The sequence below is a fragment of the Moschus berezovskii genome, chromosome 2 (genome assembly GCF_049115385.1).
Source record: "Moschus berezovskii isolate FMDL1 chromosome 2, NW_MosBer_1.0, whole genome shotgun sequence".
NCBI classification, from domain to species: domain Eukaryota; kingdom Metazoa; phylum Chordata; class Mammalia; order Artiodactyla; family Moschidae; genus Moschus; species Moschus berezovskii.
Genome location: NC_142461.1, coordinates 124,275,665 through 124,297,632, shown reverse-complemented (window position 1 = coordinate 124,297,632; position 21,968 = coordinate 124,275,665). Strand labels below are relative to the sequence as shown.

The following is a 21,968-nucleotide window of genomic DNA, read 5'->3' as shown; positions in this document are numbered from 1 at the left end:
ATTATTTATTAGAAAGAATGATACAGAGTAATTTCTGATGTAATCTCTTAATAAACGTTTTGATGTCAAATACAAATATTTAATTTCAGGTTAAACAATGGAAGCATGGCTCTTATAACTGCACGAAACACTTCTCGACCGGAATTTATAAAACACCTGAAAAGATATGCGAGTATGAAAAACCAGGTACAGTAAAGAATTTGGGTTACTTATGTGCAAAGCAATTCATCATGGGGAGTGAGATGCTGTCAGAATTGACACCAAGGCCTGCCTTGTAAAAGGTTTTATTTTCCTCTAAATTCATTAATCTTTTTTATTTTTCAGTTTGTGCTTTCTTCAAATTTTGAAAAGCATCCACCAGTATTAATACAGATTGGCCTTTTTTGAGTTGTGGGTTGGTGGTTATATATATTTTATGTGTGTGTATGCAAAGAGAAAATAGAAAATGTAGTGTTACATTGAAATGTGGAGTAAATTAAGGATCAAATTATACTCAGCTGTTCTTCAGAATGAAGAGAAGTGAAACCTGAGATTTTTAATCTTCTTGATTTTATGACACCAGACTCCCTCTAAAGTTATGACCTTTGGATTTTCCTTTCATTTGTTCAAGATCTGCCTACTTACATTGATTGAAATAAATTTGCAGAAATATACTTTACACCACTTTTATATAGCTGTTATTTATTTTATTCTAAACTTAGATGTGTGTGGCATTTGTAGAGATAGGGAAAATTATTATATTTCCGCTTAAGAGATTCATTTTAAAGAGAAGCAATAACTATTATAAGCCATATTCTTTTGGCAGGTACTTTGAGTCAGTTATTAGGAAAGGGATCCATAAGTATGTGAATTTCTGAAATTATGAATCTTGAAGTACTTAGTAGGCATGTAACACTGTACAGTCTCACACCTTCCGACAGGTGTGAAATTGTGCCTGGATGTGGTTGGGGGAGAACAGCTGGGAGGCGGAGAGTAACTTCAGCTGGTGACCAGCACTAAATCTTGCTTACATAGGTAGTCACTGCAAGGCTCCCATTTTTTGTTTCTTTATAATTTTAAACTTTCTCAGGCAGGCCTCATGAGTTTTGGTTCTCTTCTGCCTACCACATTATTTGATCAATGCTTGTTAAGCAACCAACTGAATGAAATGTGGTTTTTTTTTTTTTTTTTGGTCTATTTTTTTTTTAATTGGAGGCTAATTATTTTAGAATATTATATTGGTTGGTTTTGCCATACATTGACATGAATCCGCCCCGGGTGTACATGAGTTCCCCTTCCTGAACCCCCCTCCCACCTCCCTCCTCCCCTTATCCTCCCTCTGGGTCATCCCAGGGCACCAGCCCCGATCATCCTGTATCATGCGTCGAACCTGGACTGGTCATACATTTCACATATGATAATATACATATTTCAATTCCATACTCCCAAATCATCCCACCCTCGTCCTCTCCCACAGAGTCCAAAAGACTGTTCTATACACCTGTGTCTCTTTTGCTGTCTCGTATACAGGGTTATCATTACCATCTTTCTAAATTCCATATATATGAGTTAGTATACTGCATTGGTGTTTTTCTTTCTGGCTGACTTCACTCTGTATAATAGGCTCCAGTTTCATCCACCTCATTAGAACTGATTCAAATGCATTCTTTTTAATGGCTGAGTAATACTCCATTGTGTATAGGTACAAAAGCTTTCTTATCCATTCGTCTGCATATGAGCCATTTCACACCAGTCAGAATGGCTGCCATCCAAAAGTCTACATGCAATAAATGCTGGAGAGGGTGTGGAGAGAAGGGAACCCTCTTACATTGTTGGTGGGAATGCAAACTAGTACAGCCACTATGGAGAACAGTGTGGAGATTCCTTTAAAAACTGGAAATAGAACTGCCATATGATCCAGCAATCGTACTCCTGGGCATACACACCGAGGAAACCAGAATTGAAAGAGACACATGTACTCCAATGTTCATCGCAGCACTGTTTATAATAGCGAGGACGTGGAAGCAACCTAGATGTCCATCTGCAGACGAATGGATATGAATGAAATGTTTAAGAAGTTAAAACAATTAGATATAGTCCTATTTTCCTTAAATATAAATCTCTAAGGAGACAAAGTGGACAAAAGCAGATATAATGTAGGTTGTGAGTCTAACTAATAACTTTATGGATGTATTTTGGGAAATAGTGATTTATTGATTTTTAAAGGAATGTATTCCTTTTCAAATGTTGCTAATTTTGTTTGCAACTTTATTATTTTTCTTATTCCCAAAGCAATACATTTCCATTGCTTTTTTTTTTATCAGAAAATAGAAGCAAAATAGCAATATAAAAAGCACTCAAAATTCTATATTCCAAGAGATAATGAATATCATTACCTTGGTATAAACTTCTTCTATTAAATAATTCTGAGAATTTAAAGGAGTAATGACCTTAAGATACTTTCCTTGAGAAGCTGGAATTTATTTTAGGGATGCATGATTGCACAAACTACTTATGGAAGTTCTCTAATGGCTAATGGGTAAATGTCTTAGGTAACTTTTCTTTAATCCTTTTTTTCAATATGAAAATAGTTTTCTTCTGACTTTAAAAGTAATTGATGCTTACTATAAAAATATGAATACAGTAGTAAATATAATTCTGAATCTATAGGAAAATAACTTTTTCAAAAGGAGACCATGTGATGCAAAATAAAACATTTTTTCTCATGTACTTGACCAGTCATATCTTGCTTGTGATACAAGAAACTATTGCCTGTGTGTTAGATTTAACTGATTGGCTTAGCTCTTTCCAAAAATTCAAGTCCATCCTACTGTCCTGTAATGTTTTGCAAAGAAATTCTAAAATGTTTTGTTCAATGATATATAGTAAGAAGAATGTGATTGAGTCTCAATGTGACTGCTTTCATTTGTTAAAAAATTGTAGATGCACATATATACGTATACATGTGTATATAGTCTTTTCATGCTGATATGTTCAAAAACGTAATGCTACCAGATAGTAGATAATATCATTTTATATTTATCTTGTCTTTATAATCTTACACAATTTATATAAATTTACGTTTTTGAACATATCAGCATGAAAAGACTACATACACATGTATACGTATATATGTGCATCCTTATTGCGAAGTTCAGACTTAAATTGAAGAAAGTAGGGAAAACCACTAGACCATTCAGATATGACCTCAATCAAATCCCTTATGATTATGCAGTGGAAGTGAGAAATAGATTTAAGGGACTAGATCTGATTGATAGAGTGCCTGATGAACTCTGGACGGAGGTTCGTGACATTGTACAGGAGACAGGGACCAAGACCATCCCCATGGAAAAGAAATGCAAAAGAGTGAAATGGCTGTCTGAGGAGGCCTTACAAATTGCTGTGAAAAGAAGAGTGGCAAAAAACAAAGGAGAAAAGGAAAGATATAAGCATCTGAATGCAGAGTTCCAAAGAATAGCAAGGAGAGATAAGAAAGACTTCCTCAGTGATCAATGCAAAGAAATAGAGGAAAACAACAGAATAGGAAAAACAAGAGACCTCTTCAAGAAAATTAGAGATTCCAAGGGAACATTTCATGCAAAGATGGGCTCGATAAAGGACAGAAATGGTATGGACCTAACAGAAGCAGAAGATATTAAGAAGAGGTGGCAGGAATACACAGAACTGTACAAAAAAGATCTTCACGACCAAGATAGTCACGATAATGTGATCACTGACCTAGAGCCAGACATCTTGGAATGTGAAGTCAAGTGGGCCTTAGAAAGCATCACTACTAACAAAGCTAGTGGAGGTGATGGAATTCCAGTTGAGCTATTTCAAGTCTTGAAAGATGATGCTGTGAAAGTGCTGCACTCAATATGCCAGCAAATTTGGAAAACTCAGCAGTGGCCACGGGACTGGAAGAAGTCAGTCTTCATTCCAATCCCAAAGAAAGGCAATGCCAAAGAATGCTCAAACTACCGGACAATTGCACTCATCTCACACGCTAGTGAAGTCATGCTCAAAATTCTCCAAGCCAGGCTTCAGCAGTATGTAAACCGTGAATTCCCAGATGTTCAAGCAGGTTTTAGAAAAGGCAGAGGCACCAGAGATCAAATTGCCAACATCTGCTGGATCATGGAGAAAGCAAGAGAGTTTCAGAAAAACATCTATTTCTGCTTCATTGACTATGCCAAAGCCTTTGACTGTGTCGATCACAATCAACTGTGGAACATTCTGAAAGAGATGGGAATCCCAGACCACCTGACCTGCCTCTTGAGAAACCTGTATGCAGGTCAGGAAGCAACTGTTAGAACTGGACATGGAACAACAGACTGGTTCCAAATAGGAAAAGGAGTAAGTCAAGGTTGTATATTGTCACCCTGCTTATTTAACTTATATGCAGAGTACATCATGAGGAACGCTGGGCTGGAAGAAGCACAAGCTGGAATCAAGATTGCTGGGAGAAATATCAATAACCTCAGATATGCAGATGACACTACCCTTATGGCAGAAAGTGAAGAGGAACTCAAAAGCCTCTCGATGAAAGTGAAAGAGCAGAGTGAAAAGGTTGGCTTGAAGCTCAACATTCAGAAAACAAAGATCATGGCATTTGGTCCCATCACTTCATGGGAAATAGATGGAAAAACAGTGGAAACAGTGTCAGACTTTGTTTTTTTGGGCCCCAAAATCACTGCAGATGCTGATTGCAGCCATGAAATTAAAAGACGCTTGCTCCTTGGAAGGAAAGTTATGACCAACCTTGATAGTATATTAAAAAGCAGAGACATTACTTTGCCAACCACGGTCCGTCTAGTCAAGGCAATGGTTTTTCCCGTGGTCATGTATGGATGTGAGAGTTGGACTGTGAAGAAGGCTGATCGCCGAAGAATTGATGCTTTTGAACTGTGGTGCTGGAGAAGACTCTTGAGAGTCCCTTATACTGCAAGGAGATCCAACCAGTCCATTCTAGAGGAGATCAATCCTGGATGTTCATTGGAGGGACTGATGCTAAAGCTGAAACTGCAATACTTTGGCCACCTCATGTGAAGAGTTGACTCACTGGAAAAGACTCTAATGCTGGGAAAGGTTGGGGGCGGGAGGAGAAGGGGACGACGGAGAATGAGATGGCTGGATGGCATCACCGACTCTGTGGACATGAGTTTGAGTGAACTCCAGGAGTTGGTGATGGACAGGGAGGCCTGGCGTGCTGTGATTCATGGGGTCGCGGAGAGTCAGACACGACTGAGCGACTGAACTGAACTGAACTGAACTGAACTAGCCCAAAGAGAGCAACGGTCTAGGTCTCTGAACCATCTTTACCAGGTTGAACTGAATGTTCATGTATGCAAACAGTTGCAGAACGTGTTGAAAGCCATTATTTGTAGGTGACACATCTTGCCTTTCCCATCTCTGTGTAAAATAGATAGAAGGTAAAAATTACTCAAGTTCTTTCAACTCCATCCTGTAGCTGACCTTTCTCTGTTCATACTGTTCCTCATTCACTTTGACCCTCATTTTTGGTAGGGAGTTTAAAACCCTTAAGAGCTGGTGCTTCCCCAGGGATTTGTTTGTAGCTTTATCTTTTCATGATACCTTTTCCTGGGTGACCTCGTTGCCTTCCAGTGCTTGAACCACTATCTGAACTTTGCACACTGCCAAGGGTTCTCTCCTCCCTTCTGATCTGCAGGATCACTGTGCCTTTCTGTGTGCTGAGGTTATAGAACTCACAGGCATCTTGAATCGAGCACATCCACTGTTTACCTTATTGCCCTCTTCCCTGATGGTGTTCCATGTTTCCCTACCGAGGGCAATGGCACCACTCTCTGCCCATCCTGGAGTTCCTCTGGACCCCTCTCCCTCATTTCTTACAACCAGTCCACCAATTAATCCCTTCTTGCTTACAGTAGCCTCCTCCTGGTCTTTCTTTTCTGTGGTCTTATCTTCCACACTTCTAGACAGATTTTTCTAAAATACAGATATGATTTATCCCTTTTCTAATTCTTCAGTCTTATTGTCATCAAGATGAGATTGAACGTTCTCATTGAAGAACACATGGCCCCTTGTATTCTAGCCCTTCCCTGTGTCACAGCCTCAGCTGTTGCCATCCTCCGCCAGATTTCTCATGTTTTTGTCATTGTGTTAGTTTTCTAGGGCTGCCATTAACAGATACCACAGGGAGTATAGGTTTGGTTTCTCCCAAGGCCTGTCTCTGTGGATTACTGCGTTTTTCCCTCTTGTATATTCCTGCCTCCTTTGTCAAAGATTAACTGTCTATAGGTGTGTGGGCTTATTTCTGGGCGCTCTATTCATTGATCTATATGTCTGTTTTGGTGCCAATACCACCACACAGTTTCAATTCTTGTAGTATTGTCTGAAGTCTGGAGGGTTCGGCCTCCTGCTTTGTTCCTTTTCCTCCAGATTGCTTTGGCAGTACTGAGTCTTTGATGGTTCCATATAAATTTTAGGATCATTTGTTCTAGTTCTGTGAAAAGTGTCGTGTGTAATTTGATAGGGATCACATTAAATTTATAGATTGCTTTGGGTAGTATGGCTAAGAAAATGAAATATGAAGCTGACTTCTCATCATTCAAGAGTGGTCAGAAAGCAACCCTAATTATCTTGCAACTTGTGTCTGTCTTTAAAGTGAGGGTGAAGCAGGCAAACACTGGCAAAAATGACACTGGATAGACTTACTTTCTCTTTTCACCTTCATAAGTTAAACTTTTCATAATGAAATCCCAAACGTGAAACTTATTCTAGATTTTGTTTACATCAGCTAAACTAGCTGACAATAATCAATTCAGTGGAGTATATAAATCCTCTATAAAAACAGACTAGTACTAAATATTTACTCTTTAATTAGAAATTATCATATACAGTTTCATAGACATGTACTATTTGTCAGAAGTTTGCCAGCTGCTAGATCTAAATGAACTTGCAAAGCTTCAGAAAAGGCTTCATCCAAAGAAATTGATACTGATAAGTTTCAAAGCTATAAAAACATCAGCATGAACACTGATATTTACTTGCAAGTGAGAGCACAGTGAACTTTACTAATTTGCATTACAGTTAGGTATAAAGCAAGTACCAAGGTTATTTGCATTAATTTTTTTTTTTAGTTCAATTTTCCATTTGTTGATACTTACACTGTTGAAGAAGTAAAAGTTTGCCCAAGGAGTAACAGCAGTGGACACCATCCAGAGGAAGATCATGGACCACGTGGAACTGCTTCAGGAAACTGTTTCCCTTGGAATGTAGATGGTGATTTAATGCAAGTTGCATCAGAGGTCCATGTTAGGTAAGTAATTATTCACCACCTTATATTTCTGTCAGACACATAACTAATAGTTTAAGAAGGAAGTTTCCATTTATACCATCGAAGCAGGCAGCTGGCTAGACAGTAAATCAGGAACGCAAAAAAAGACACATGTACAATTTTAATAAGAAGTATAACTTTGTATTTATTCACTAGTTGTTATGTACAACCATTTTCTTTGGTTATGAGTCTCTATGTTGGCATTCCAAATTACCATTCTTCATAAACTATACAGATAATGTATGTCTGAAAATTCCACTTTGAATTTTCAAAAATAGATTAAGATCTTATACCTCATGAAGTCACTTGAATAGCAGATAGTTACAATTTAAAATTGTAACCACTTTTAAAATTTCCTTTTACCCACAACAAATACTTCTGTTCAGCAGTTTGCTTTTATCATCTTTCCAAAGCATACTTTACATAAGAACAATTTTACATATTATTTATTAGCAAGAGCAACTGGTTATAAACAGGCAAACTCATTTTCTGTAAGTATTATGACTCCAGGAGTGGAAGTGTGCAGGGCTCCCTGAGTAGCCTGCTAGATGTGAGCTTTCTATAGGCACAATTTACTGGGCTTTACAGGAATCAGAGCTACTGATTTATCAGGCCCTACATTTTTTCTAGATGGCAGTTCTGCCATGAATATATGTTTGTTGGTTATCATTAGATTCGAATTTGGTAGTATGCACTGCATTCAATAGGTGTTATGAATGAAAAATAACAGAATAATAGGTTAATGAAATAATCAGTCATGTATATTATATTCTTTACAGAGTACACCCAAGACTTATCAATCTTTATGGAAGAAGCATGGAAGAAATGAATGATTCCAAAGTAACATGTAGTTGTTTATAAGAGGAATGTGGAAACTAGAATTTTAATATGAAAGGATATGTTATGTTTTAATTAATCTGATATTTTAATAAGGAAAAAAATTTTATTTTGAAAAGAAATTAAAATTGCTATTTTTGATGTTACTAAAATTAGCTTCTAAACTTAAAAAAATAAGACATGAAATATATACAAAACAACTGAAATTTTGGTTTTTGGAGAGTATTTATTGGAATGGAAAATAAACATCTCCGGTATTTGAAATTTAAACAAGATATATCAATATTTAACCTAGATTAATTCCAAAGTGAAATAATTTGGATTCTTTCTTTCTGGATTTGAGTCCATCAATTCTGTTGTTAAATTTAGATAGCCTGGTGCCAACAGATCAGAGTTAACATAAGAATGTTCTGATATCCTGATGAGGTAAGTATTCCAGCAAGATTATATTTCAAAATTACACATTTAGGAAATCATATAACCAGAAATAGTACTTTTTTTTCTCAAAATCTCTAATAAGTAGACTACTTGTCAAAAACAAAAAAGATGGATTAAAGTTATAGCACCAATTTTGTGACAGTCTCTGAAAGTTGAAAACTCAAAGTGATAGGAGTTTGAAGTCCATTATACACAAACTATGCAAAATATATAAGGAGTCATAATGTGGCCCTGCAGGGAGCTGTGTTCCTCTTGCTCCTGAAACTCCTGCTATGTGACGATTCTAGCATGTTGTTGCATTGTACTCAATGCTACCTGAGATGCTGTTATTTCTAGTAGGAAAGAACCAAATTTAAATTTCCTCAAGGATCATCCATGAGAAAGCAGTTCTAAATTTGATTTTCTACCAATGAGCCTAGACATTTTCTTGAAAGAACTACTTTAAAATTTGTAATTTCTATTGGTTACAAACCAATTAAGGAGGTTTCATTGCTGCTCAAATGCCTTCACTGATTGCTGTGCATTTCTCCTTTTCCAGCCAGCAGTATGTGAACAGGTAACAGAAATGAAACAGTCTGAAGAAGACAACTGTTGGCAGGGACCTCATATGAAGAAATCCTTTTCCATAACAGTAAAGACTGGCCCCTAACTTATCACGTCCCATAACAGATTTTGAAAATTTGGCCACCACCTTCATATCAAGTTAGGTGTAGGAACAAATCAGATGAAGTTATGTTCTGCAGTTATCATCATTTAGTTCATATGCAAGAATAAATATTACAAAAAATGACTCTATTTGCAAATGAAGAGGCATTTAAAGATAAATTATTTTAGACCCAGAAAGAAACTACTTCATTATAAAAGTATGTAAGATAATATCAACAAAAAGCTTCAAATATTTCGCTTATCACTAAAACATGGAAATTTTCATGTCATATTTTTATCCAGGCTAAACCTACATTTTCAACTTATATTTGTGAATTTTGTTTTCTAGTTCCATGCAGAAGAGAATGCTCTTATAGTACTGGTGAAAGCACATTTCATACCTACACTTGAGGAGAAAAGAACAAGAATTTATCTATTTACTGAATTTTGACAGTCCACATTTTAAACAGTATCTAATTTGTATGAAATATTTGTCCCCAATATCATCTTTGGAAGGCTCTGATTTTTAAAAAATTAGTGAGGTACAGTTTTCATATCTTACATATATCAGTGTATTTATATTTCAAATATCAGCTAAAGTGCAACATTCAATCTGTTTTAGAATATAAATTAGAATTCTAAGTATTGTTTTTATAAACAAAAAATTTGACTAAAGATGGATTTTTAAAATTTACTCTTCAGTACCTTTACCTTGATAAAATTGTGTTACAGGAAGACTTATTGGATTTATACCTATATAAATATATATTCTTTTAGAAACTTATTATGTATATATATGTACAGAAAGAAAAAATACATGGCTGTATAAACAATAATTATCCAGAAATCACCCCTTTAAGCTCAAACCAGTGTATAAGTTCAGTCTGAAGTTGCTCATCAGGCCATAGTGGTTCTTTTCTATTCATTAGAAAATTTGGTGACAGCTTGTTGAAAAATTCTGCTAAATATTTCTAGAGAACATATTCCAAACAATTCTCAAAGAGCTATTAGGAATGAGTCATTGCCTCTTGGGTGGAATTAATTTTACCAAAGCAAACACATATGGTGAATCGTATTTCTTTTAAAGGAATGATAGTAAATGTCCAAGTCTTCTCCAGATGAGTTGTTTACATCCCCCACATAATTTTAATTCAGATGCACTTTCAAGATATCTTCCAGGGATTACTTCTCTTGAATAAGTTGATGCTTTAGTGTTTTTATATCCATTTAAGAGCTGCAAGATTATCCTCTGAGAGAAACTAACTCCAAAGGTAATGCTGTAATATATCCAAAGATAACGCAGATGAAAAGTCCAAGCAATGATGAAGCCATAATATGTCACAGGGTCATTATTAAAAGAAGTACATGAAATCTGAGCAGAATTCATGGTTTCTTGTAAACAATATCTAAAATTTTTTTAAAATATATTGTAACCTGAGTTGTTCTGTTAATTTGAAATAAGTCTTCAATCATCTTTATCACTTTTACTGTTAATGTAACTCCAACTGTCTCTTCTGTTTTCTTCTTGTAGGATAGATTTGTACTGTCTTTTGAAGAAGCCAGCCTGAAAATAACATTGTATAATCACTGCTGTATAGTTATGAACATATTAAATGTCCAAACAGTCAAAGACAATTGTAGTCAGTAAAAATTAGTTTGGGGGATAGTGGGTTAAACAGCCTTGTTTTGTTGTTACTATAGGGTTTCTCGGTGCTGCATGCACACACACCAAAATTGAAATTCAGCATATAAATGCGCAGTGCTTTCCAAATGCTTTTTTAGAAAATCTTTCAAAACTTCTGTTATATTGAATATTCATTGAAAATCAATTATCTTTAAGAAAGCATATTTTTCTAGAAAGACTCTGGTACTGAAGTTAAGAGAAACATGTGATCAGTACTATTTAATATCAGTCCACTCAGGAATTTAAAGTTAACATTAAAAATACTGAAATACTTAAATCTAGTAATGTGGGAGTCACAAGTTGGCTTTGAGAAAACTCAAGAATGGAATTTTGAGTGGTTCAACATTGGTAATTATTAAAGACTTACCTTCCACATAACATAAGAAATGAAGAAAAGTAAAATGAGTCCCAATAGCAAGCTACTTGAAATAATCATTAGAGTGAAATGGCGTCTGGGTCTTTGATGATGTAGTCCTTCGAGGAGAACCTACATAAATTAACCAAAAGAAAGAACCACCATTTAAAAAACTTGCCTCTATTTCCTTTGAAGCCCCTCTACTTTCCCCAACAGTATTTAGAATATTCCTTCCCATTCTCTTACTGTTCTAACACAGCCACAGGAAACATTGGTAAATGTTTACCAGAAACAGGGAGTGTGATGTGCTGTGTCTGGGGTTCTTCCTCCAATTCATTCTACCAAAGTCATCTTCTGAAAGAGCTGTGTCATTCCTTCCCGCCAGGTGTAGAAAATGCCACTCCCCAGTAAAGTATTTCAGGCTCTTTGTGGTTTTCCTGAGCAAACACCCTCACAATATTTTTTCCCATAATCTTTGTGTTTTGGTTAAAAAGGTGATCTTACATGTGCAACATGCTCATCCTTCGTTAGTTCAATAACTTTGGGATTTGGCTCCGGAAAAGCTGTTGCTCTTATTTCAAACTTCAGTGCTCTAGTCTCATCCTGTTTAAAGAAAAGAGACATAGTTTTATTTCATGAAAACACATAGCAGGTAATGATCATGAGAAACTAAAAGTTTTCACAATTTATCTTCTCCAACTTATTTTACCATTTGTACTTAATTGCAATGCACTACTTCCTTTAGTTCCAAAGGCATGTCCTTTGTATTAATATTTAAATATTATTTTATAGTTATTAGTATAATTTTTCCTTAGGGAAGACTTTCTTTGTTTGATAAACATTTCCTCAAATTAATTTTATTTGGACTTTTCTTATGGTACGTGGTATACTATCTGTATTTGATCAGATCTGATAAAATACAGATAGTATACCAAATGCTATAATTAAAAAAATCTTGTACAAATATTTATAGCATTCAAAAATAAAATCACTGGATGAACAGGATGATAGTTTTACTATCTAACAGAGAGAGGGACTTCATAACCCAGAATTCAGGGCTTAGACATCCGTGGATGGGCTTCACAAGCTCTAAGGCCCTTTGGAATTTTATTCAAAATTGAGAATTATTTTTCATATGTGTGTTCATTAGGGTAGATGAGAATATATTCTTTGATCAAATTCTTACAGAAGTCTATGACCTGCAAAAGTTAAAACTACTATGTAAAAGTTATTTAACATTTTGAAGAGAATATGTAGAACTTTAGAGCTAAAAGTAAATTATGTACTTTATCTGGAGCAGTGCTTTTCAGCAGGGATGATTCTGTACCCTGGAGGATGGTCATTTACGTCTGGAGACATTCCTGGCTGGCAGGGATGGGGAGGGGGTGCTACTGGCATTTAGTGGGTAGAGGCCCGCTGTCCTGATGAGTATCCTACAAGCACAGGACAGCCCCTGACAAGAAGAAGTATTCGGTCCAAAATGCCACTGGTGCCTTCTGGTGAGAAATTGAACCTTGAGAGTATGAAGGCAGACTGCAAAAGTTTCAATAACTTACAACTAAAATGGATAGCTCATATTTCCCTGTCTGATGTGTCTTCCTCTTAACAGAACATTAGAGGTGTCATTTCCTTTGGCTTATTATATGTTGTGAACTATTACTAAGTGCAGTTCAGTCACTCAGTCGTGTCCGACTCTTTGCGACCCCATGAATCAAACTATGGCAAAAGTGCTTTATAAAGAACATCTAATCTGAACAACTCTGAAAAAGATCTATTACGCATATTGATCAGATAAGAAAATTTTATCTCAAAGTACTTCTCACAAATATACATACTTCTTTCCAGGAAGACGTTTAACATATATTTGCTGCTGCTAAGTCACTTCAGTTGTATCCGACTCTGTGTGACCCTATAGACAGAAGCTCACCAGGCTCCTCCTTCCCTGGGATTCTCCAGGCAAGAACACTGGAGTGGGTTGCCATTTTCCATGTGTGAAAGTGAAAAGTGAAAGTGAAGTTACTCAGTTGTGTCTGACCCTTGGTGACCCCACAGACTGCAGCCTACCAGGCTTCTCCATCCATGGGATTTTCTAGGCAAGAGTACTAGAGTGGCTTGACATTGCCTTAGTTAATTTTTAATTCCAGCCTTCAAAGTTCATGTCCTTAAAAATGTTTGTGTTTTGTTAAATTTTGATGTTTTAGATTTTATGGAAGTCTTAATTTTTAGTAGAAGGGGACAACAGAGAATGAGATGGCTGGATGGCATCACCGACTCTATGGACATGAGTTTGGGTGAACTCCGGGAGTTGGTGATGGACAGGGAGGCCTGGCGTGCTGTGATTCATAGGTCGCAGAGTTGGACACGACTGAGCGACTGAACTGAACTGATACTATATACAATAGTAGGTCTTTAAGGGTAATTTGTAAATAACTTTAAGGATATATGAAATGTTAAGGCAGCTAACTGACTTGAGTGACATTCATAAATAGTTGGATATGCTTTCTAAAATCTCTTAATTATAGTCTATTTTATAGCCTATGTTATCTGTTTAGTTACTAAAACCGTGTCATTTAGACAGTGTATTTTGAAGTGATAAATGGGAACAGTTTTAGAATTTCATTCCAGATTTTACAGTCATTCATACCTTCTTAATTTGTTGAATGCCTCCTTAGTTACCATCCTACCTGTATAAGATGGTTGTGTTTGTAAGGTCTGTCTGAAATCTTATCCACAAAGTTGTCACTGTATCATAGACTTACCATTTCTAAAATGGAAGGCCGACCTTCCAACTGAATGTGAACACTGGCTTCTTTTCCACTGTCCATTTTCCCAAAATTGCATGAGATATCTAAGCAATATGGATCAGCTTTCATGCAGTACTTAAAAAGAATACAAAAGAGCTATGTTAAAATTTCAACATTTTAAAAAAGATGGCTAAAATATTTTACGTGGAATTCAAGATCTGCTCCCATTACTGGCATTTGCAAAAATTTAACTTGCTATAAACATGGAATTAAGGATACGCTTTCATTAGTGGCACTTAAAAATGATCTTGCTTCAAAGCAAACACAAATATTTATAGTAAATTATTACAAAAACAAGTATTCGAACTGTATCATATGTTTCATTATTTTTATGAAAATATTCTGGGATAGAAACAGACACAAGAGTATTTGTTCTATGATCAAACTTGGATCATTTGGAGGTTTCCTCCCTCCCCCGCCATATATTCACTAAAATGAAAAACAGTGGAAATTTCATGCAATCAGAGGTTGTTCAGCTGAGGACAACATCTTGACCCCCAAAGGGTCTGGTACAGTGTCTGGTTGGCATGAATTGGGCACTTAAATAAAGAGTGACTAGTATATATTTAACCCTGGGTCTATCTCAACTCTCCAATCATGCCTGCTCCTCACACACAAGAATATTACCTGACTTGGCTTCTCTCCTATACTCAACTGATAGTTCAAACCTCTTGGTCCATGATTTTAAGTGTTGGTCCTGGATGTTGGAAAGCAAAACACTGAAACTTACCAGGAGCCTCTTATCAGTCTTTGACAGAAATCTGAATATATCTTTAACGGTCTCCATTGTGCCTTTTTGCTGATCTAATGCACACTTTCTTTGATAATTCTTAAAATGGCATTCTCCAGCAGTAGTCTACAAAGACAGAGAGCAAGAAAACTCTTACCCACTATTGGAAAGAACAGCAGCTACATGGCTTTAAAACTTACCTTTCAAAGCTTACCTTTTCAGAAATATATCAAATACTTCTAAAATTATGTGAAAAAAATTTTTGACAGATTTGGGAGAGATTAAATCTTTGCGGTTAAAAAAATGCAGCGAAACTCAGAAAAATTTTAGAGGCTTGATATAGTCCTAAATTGATCAAAGGGCCTTAACCTTAAAAAAAATTAGGGCAGTAGGAAAACCGAACATTAGCATGAAACTGAACATTTCTTTGGCTTTAGACACACAGTAAAGTGTTAACAGCAGCCTGCTCTACTATCTCAATCTGGAATTCAAGTAGGATTTTTAAGGATTACCTCTCAAATCTACTGAGTGGATTTATTTGCTGATTGCTTGTCTTAAAACCGGGAAAGTAAAAATAATTCAGATAGAATCAACATAAGAATATTGATTCTTAGTAGTTATTTGATAATAAAAGGATGAAATACTGATTTTTTAACATTGGTCTCAAACTTTATGGAGAATCTGATCAAAGAAAATCTACCAAAAGATACAGCATAATTTTGTTATTGTCACATGTAGAGATTCCACTGTAATCACACAGTTCTAATGCAGTAGTCAAAGTGTACACAATAAACGCATGGTGAATTCATAGCTGAGACCAAGTGTGACTGAAGTAAGGTAACAAATCTCCATTTTAGCAATATGACTTCAAATAAAGGAAGGAACACCATTTTTACCTGGACATCCAAGACGTTGAACAGCTTATCGGTTCGGGGACTAAAAGAATTTGGTATCATTATTTCCACACTAATATTTGGAGCCATGCTTTGGCCGGTGTTGATGACCTGATAAGCAAAAAGTTTTAAACACTCAAAAAACACGTTTTATAAAAGTACAGATACCAATGAGCTTCTCAGGTGAACCCATGTATTTCATGCAACATTTACAAGGGTGGAGTCTTGTAGTTGGCACCTGCACAGCAAAGGGAGATAGAATATCCACTATCAGAACTTTTCTCTGTAGTCACAGACTCAACCAACCAATGGTTGGTTCTAAACTATAGAATTTACTATTGAAAAAAATCCATATCTAAATGGACCAGTGCAGTTCAAATCTCTGTTGTTCAAGACTGTACCTGGCACATTACTGATCTAAAAAAACGTGATCAATTGTTCTTATAACTACTCCATGAGGTGGGCTAACATTTTATTATTCACTGACTCAGGAAGATGCTAAGAGGGATTAATGTTGTATCCAAGATGACAGTTAAAAAAATGGCAAGAAGTGAGACTGAAACCTAGGTATTCTACTTCTAAATTCTATGTTGTTTTCATAAAGTCACTCTGTGCTGAGAGAATAATCATCAGCAATGAGTAAAAATATATTTAATTTCAGGGTAATTATAATGCAGAAGAACTCAGAAAATTAGAAAAGGGAGGTTATTAGGTTTTAGAAAAAATAAAAAAGGTTTTTAATAATATGCATAAAGGGAAGATATTTCTTGATAAATGATAAATATCATGATTTTTCCATTCCGTTCCATTCCGTTCATGATTTTTAGTCATATAAAATATAAATATCAAATATATATCTTAGTAGTTATTTGATAATATTCAATAATATTTAATGATATATAAATATCATATAAATACAAATATCAAACTCTTTATAAATGATAAAACAATTTATCATTGTCATTGATAAATCTGGGGATTGCAGAACCCTGAAGAAGAAAATTGAGCCAAAATACTCATTGAGCAATGCAAAGAAATAGAGGAAAATAATAGAATGGGAAAGATTAGATATCTCTTTAAGAAAATTAGGGATACCAAGGGAATATTTCAAGCAAAAATGGGCACAATAAAGGACAGAAGTGCTATGGACCTAACAGAAGCAGAAGATATTAAGAAGAGGTGGCAAGAATACACAGAAGAATTATACAAAAAAAAATCTTCATGAGCCAGATAATCATGATGGTGTGATCATTCACCTAGAGCCAGACATCCTGGTGAAGTCAAGTGGGCCTTAGGAAACATCACTATGAACAAAGCTAGTGGAGGGTATGGAATTCCAGTTGAGCTATTTCAAAACCTAAAAGATGATGCTGTGGAAGTGCTGCCCTCAATATGCCAGCAAATTTGGAAAACTCAGCAGTGGCCACAGGACTGCAAAAGGTCAGTTTTCATTCCAATCCCAAAGAAAGGCAATGCCAAAGAATGTTCAAACTACCACACAATTGCACATATCTCACATGCTAGCAAAGTAATTCTGAAAATTCTCCAAGCCAGGCTTCAACAGTATGTGAACCGTGAACTTCCAGATGTTTAAGTTGGATTTAGAAAAGGCAGAGGAATCAGAGATCAAATTTCCAACATCCATTGGATCATCAAAAAACGAGAGTTCCAGAAAAACATCTGCTTTACTGAATATGACATGGAACAACAGACTGGTTCCAGGTAGGAAAAGGAGTACGTCAAGGCTATATATTATCACCCTGCTTATTTAACTTATATGCAGAGTACGTCATGAGAAACCCTGGGCTGGAGGAAGCACAAGCTGGAATCAAGATTGCTGGGAGAAATATCAATAACCTCAGATATGCAGATGACACCACCCTTATGGCAGAAAGTGAAGAGGAATTAAAGAGCCTCTTGATGAAAGTGAAAGAAGAGAGTGAAAAAGTTGGCTTAAAGCTCAACATTCAGAAAACTAAGATCATGGCATCTGGTCCCATCACTTCATGGCAAATAGACGGGGAAACAATGGCTGACTTTATTTTTTGGGGGCTCCAAAATCACTGCAGATGGTGATTGAAGCCATGAAATTAAAAGATGCTTACTCCTTGGAAGGAAAGTTATGACCAACCTAGACAGCAGAGTATAAAGCAGAGACATTACTTTATCAACAAAGGTCCGTCTAGTCAAGGCTATGGTTTTTCCCATGGTCATGTATGGATGTGAGAGTTGGACTGTGAAGAAAACTGAGTGCTGAAGAATTGATGCTTTTGAACTGTGGTGTTGGAGAAGACTCTTGAGAGTCCCTTGGACTGCAAGGAGATCCAACCAGTCCATCCTAAAGGAGATCAGTCCTGTGTGTTCATTGGAAGGACTGATGTTGAAGCTGAAACTCCAATATTTTGTCCATCTGATGTGAACTGCTGACTTATTTGAAAAGACCCTGATGTTGGGAAAGATTGAAGGCAGGAGAAGAAGGGGACAACGGAGGATAAGATGGTTGGATGGCATCACTGACACAATGGACATGAGTTTGGGTGGACTCCAGGAGTTGGTGATAGAATGGGAGGCCTGGTGTGCTGCGGTTCATGGGGTTGCAAAGAGTCGGATACGACTGAGCAACTGAACTGAACAGAACTGAAAGCCTTTGACTATGTTGATCACAACAAACTGTGGAAAATTCTTCAAGAAATGGGAATACCAGACCACCTGACCTACCTCCTGAGAAATCTGTATGCAGGTCAAGAAGCAACAGTTAGAGCTGGACATGGAACAACAGACTGGTTCCAAATCGGGGAAGGAGTACGTCAAGACTGTATATTGTCACCCTGCTTATTTAACTTGTATGCAGAGTACATCGTGAGGAACGCTGGGCTGGAAGAAGCACAACTGGAATCAAGATTTCTGGGATAAATGTCAATAACCTCAGATATGCAGATGACACTACCCTTATGGCAGAAAGTGAAGAGGAACTAAAAAGCCGCTTGATGAAAGTGAAAGAGGAGAGTGAAAAAGTTGGCTTAAGCTCAACATTCAGAAAACTAAGATCATGGCCTCTGGTCCCATCACTTCATGGCAAATAGATGGGGAAACAATGAAAACAGTGACAGACTTTATTTTCTTGGGCTCCCAAATCACTGCAGATGGTGACTGCAGTCATGAAATTAAAAGACGCTTGCTCCTTGGAAGGTAAGCTATGACCAACCTAGACAGCATATTAAAAAGCAGAGACATTATTTTGACAACAAAAGTCCATCTAGTCAAGGCTATGGTTTTTCCAGTAGTCATGTATGGATGTGAGAGTTGGACTATAAAGAAAGCTGAGTGCCAAAGAATTGATGCTTTTGAACTGTGGTGTTGGAGAAGACTCTTGAGAATCCCTTGGACTGCAGGGAGATCCAACCAGTCAATCCAAAAGGAAATCAGTCCTGAATAGTCATTGGAAGGACTGATGTCACTGAAGCTAAAACTCCAATACTCTGGCCACCTGATGTGAAGAACTGACTCATTGGAAATGACCCTGACGCTGGGAAAGATTGAAGGCAGGAGGAGAAGGGGATGACAGAGGATGAGATGATTGGATGGCATCACCGACTCGGTGATGAATTTGAGTAAGCTCCAGGAGTTGGTTATGGACAAGGAAGCCTGGTGTGCTGCAATCCACGGGGTTGCAAAGAGTCTGACACGACTGAGCAACTGAACTGAACTGCCTCCTGAAAACTAAAACCAACACATTAAGTTAGGAAAGAGATTTGCTATAATATCTAAATGAAACACCATGGCTCAAAGTCTTGCAATAATATTCTGAATGCAGACACATAGATTAAGAGCGAGTATGCCTGGCTTTGGGACAGGTGGTCACTGCCGGTCTTGGAAGCACAGAGCAGCTATGAAAGGCAGTGTCAGCAAATCACCAAGCTCTCCTGCAATATACTTTATTCGTGTTCATCTAATAACATTTAGACTTCCGAGAACATCTTCATGCTTGAACAACTCATCAAGCCTACAGACTGAAAGCATCTCTAGGCTCAGTGCCACCATTGTAATTTAACTAGAAAATACTTTTTAACTATTATGTATAAATAAATAGGCCTTCTAGAGTCCAACTCAATTTCTTTATCAGGACACAGACCCCCATTGGACTGTGACAAGAGCATTCTTGGGTACTTAAAAGTAGAAGACTACATTTTTCCAATACGAGTGTATTCTAGTGTAACAATACAATAACTTGAGTATAGACTCAAGAGCATTCTGAGGTCATCTTTCTTCCACAGATTTGGGGCAGAGGCCCAGGAATCTGCATTTTGGATAAACATCTCAAGTGATTCTGATACACATTTTAAAAAGCATTGCCTTACAATTATCATAATGTACCTAACCCAAACTCACTCACATTCTATAGATTGTTATATAGCTCTGAAAATGTCTGAATAGTGCTTTTACTTGAAAAAGTATTTTTTTGGACATTGTCTCCAATTATTTGCTCATTATCAATATCCATGCTGTAATAAAACTTTCAGTTTGACAGTAAGAAATTGTTAATGAATTTATAGCTTATATATTAGTATGTTAATACTTCTGGATGATGATAATATTCTCTACCTTTAAAAGATTTACTAAATGATACATCACTTGTCACAGAGTCATATACCAATGGCCTGGAAGGCTGACCAAGTGGACATTAAGTGGAGATGCAGAGGTAAAATCTTCACTTGGTAATGTTAGGATTTGTGTAAGCGTGGACCAAGTTTCACCGATTGGCACCAAACGATGCCTTCCTCTTGACCTGTTCTGATTTCTGCATGTATCTCAGGCATATTCAGCTCCTCCCATAACTTTGCCTATTTCAGGCACAACCTCTGTTCCCACTTGTACTATAAGGAGAGTGGGCTCAGTAACAGGGACGGGACGGATGGGAGAGAAGGGGCCCGTGAAGCGAGGGCATGAGCCCTGAGGCAGCTCTCTCCCCGCCCTCAGCCAGCTGTGGCCTCCCGAACCTGAGGGACATCACACGCATATGATGTCCTCTGGAGCAGGCCCTCATTCAGGTCTTCCACAATATGAATACAAAATATGAACACAGTCATCTTACGTGGAAAGTGAAGTTCATTTTCTCTGTCGTGCACATTTCAAACTCATCTCCCTCCTTTGGGCCATACATAAATGAAGTTGGACTTACAAACCTGGCAGAAAAGAATTCAGATTTAATTAAACTGTCTTATTTGATGAGGTACTTAAAAACCCTTTCTCTATAGTCTGAATATAGCATATCTTTTAAATATGACATAATTCAGAGTACAGACACCTCTAAGCACCAAGGAATACTTTTGATAAAGGTAAGAATACTTTCTTGTTAAGATAAGAATTTTTGTGATAATGTAATGAATTTCCCAGGTGGCGCTAGTGGAAAGCTGTGGGCTCTAGTTTGGGTGACAATTTCTCTTCCCACCAATATCCTCTACTTCCTTCCCAACACTGCCAGTTCACTGTAGTGACCGTTCCTTCTCTCTCAGCCCTCAAATGATTCATGCAAACTTGAAAAAATATGAGATAAATTCTTAGCTTTGTCCTCGGGCTCCAATATCCACTTATACTTCAATGTATCTGATAGAGTTTTGAATTACTTCTCACCATCCACCAATTCCTGCTGGCTATTTGTAATGAACCCCAAGTCTGGGGAACAATTTAAACACCAATAAGTTTTTGTTAAAATACAAGGTTGTCACTCTTTTACCTGAGATGAGACATATGCATGGTTGGTAATGAAGTTCAAGGAATTTTTCTAGGGCAATCCTGATTCCCCAAGTTGTGCGTATTTGGCATCTAATATGAGGTAATATGGGCTTCTTGGTGGCTCAGTGGTAAAGAATCTGCCTGCAGCACAGGAGCTGTAGGAGATGTGGGTTCGAACCTTGGGTCGGGAAGATCCCCTGGAGGAGGGCATGGCAACCTGTTCCAGTGTTCTTGCCTGGAGAACCCCTGTGGACTGAGGAGCCTGGCGGGTTACAGTCCATGGCGTTGCAAAGAGTTGGACATGATAGAAGCGACTTAGCACACACGCATGAAGTAATATGTTAGAGGCTCTTTTACACAGCAGAGAGATATATCCAGATGTTGTACGTTTAGGCAGCTTCATAGCTGCAGAGCATTCATTGCTCAAAATAACAAGATGTATTTAATCAAAAACCGGGACGACATACTCATTGTAACAAAATCAAGGAGGAGAGATAAGCATTCGAATCCAGGAAAGATGGAATCGGCTTCTCTCTGCTCCTCAGTCCCACC

At 37.1% G+C, this 21,968-nt stretch overlaps 2 protein-coding genes across 2 annotated transcripts in view; one reads left to right on the top strand and one right to left on the bottom strand.

Annotated features, from left to right (window-relative positions):
• CERKL (CERK like autophagy regulator) overlaps window positions 1-9,221 on the top strand; it is a 153,191-nt gene extending 143,970 nt beyond the window's left edge. The window contains exons 11-14 of the mRNA XM_055398065.2: window positions 90-186; window positions 7,101-7,279; window positions 8,077-8,137; window positions 9,111-9,221. Coding sequence (XP_055254040.2) covers window positions 90-186; window positions 7,101-7,279; window positions 8,077-8,137; window positions 9,111-9,221 — 448 coding nt within the window. The remainder of the gene's footprint in view (window positions 1-89; window positions 187-7,100; window positions 7,280-8,076; window positions 8,138-9,110) is intronic.
• Window positions 7,417-21,968, bottom strand: part of ITGA4 (integrin subunit alpha 4) — an 89,488-nt gene continuing 74,936 nt past the window's right edge. The window contains exons 22-28 of the mRNA XM_055398064.2: window positions 20,776-20,866; window positions 15,687-15,794; window positions 14,791-14,916; window positions 14,016-14,135; window positions 11,761-11,859; window positions 11,269-11,388; window positions 7,417-10,781 (exon numbers count right to left, since the gene is read on the bottom strand). Of these exons, the coding sequence (XP_055254039.1) occupies window positions 10,683-10,781; window positions 11,269-11,388; window positions 11,761-11,859; window positions 14,016-14,135; window positions 14,791-14,916; window positions 15,687-15,794; window positions 20,776-20,866 (763 nt within the window). The 3' untranslated portion in view covers window positions 7,417-10,682. The remainder of the gene's footprint in view (window positions 10,782-11,268; window positions 11,389-11,760; window positions 11,860-14,015; window positions 14,136-14,790; window positions 14,917-15,686; window positions 15,795-20,775; window positions 20,867-21,968) is intronic.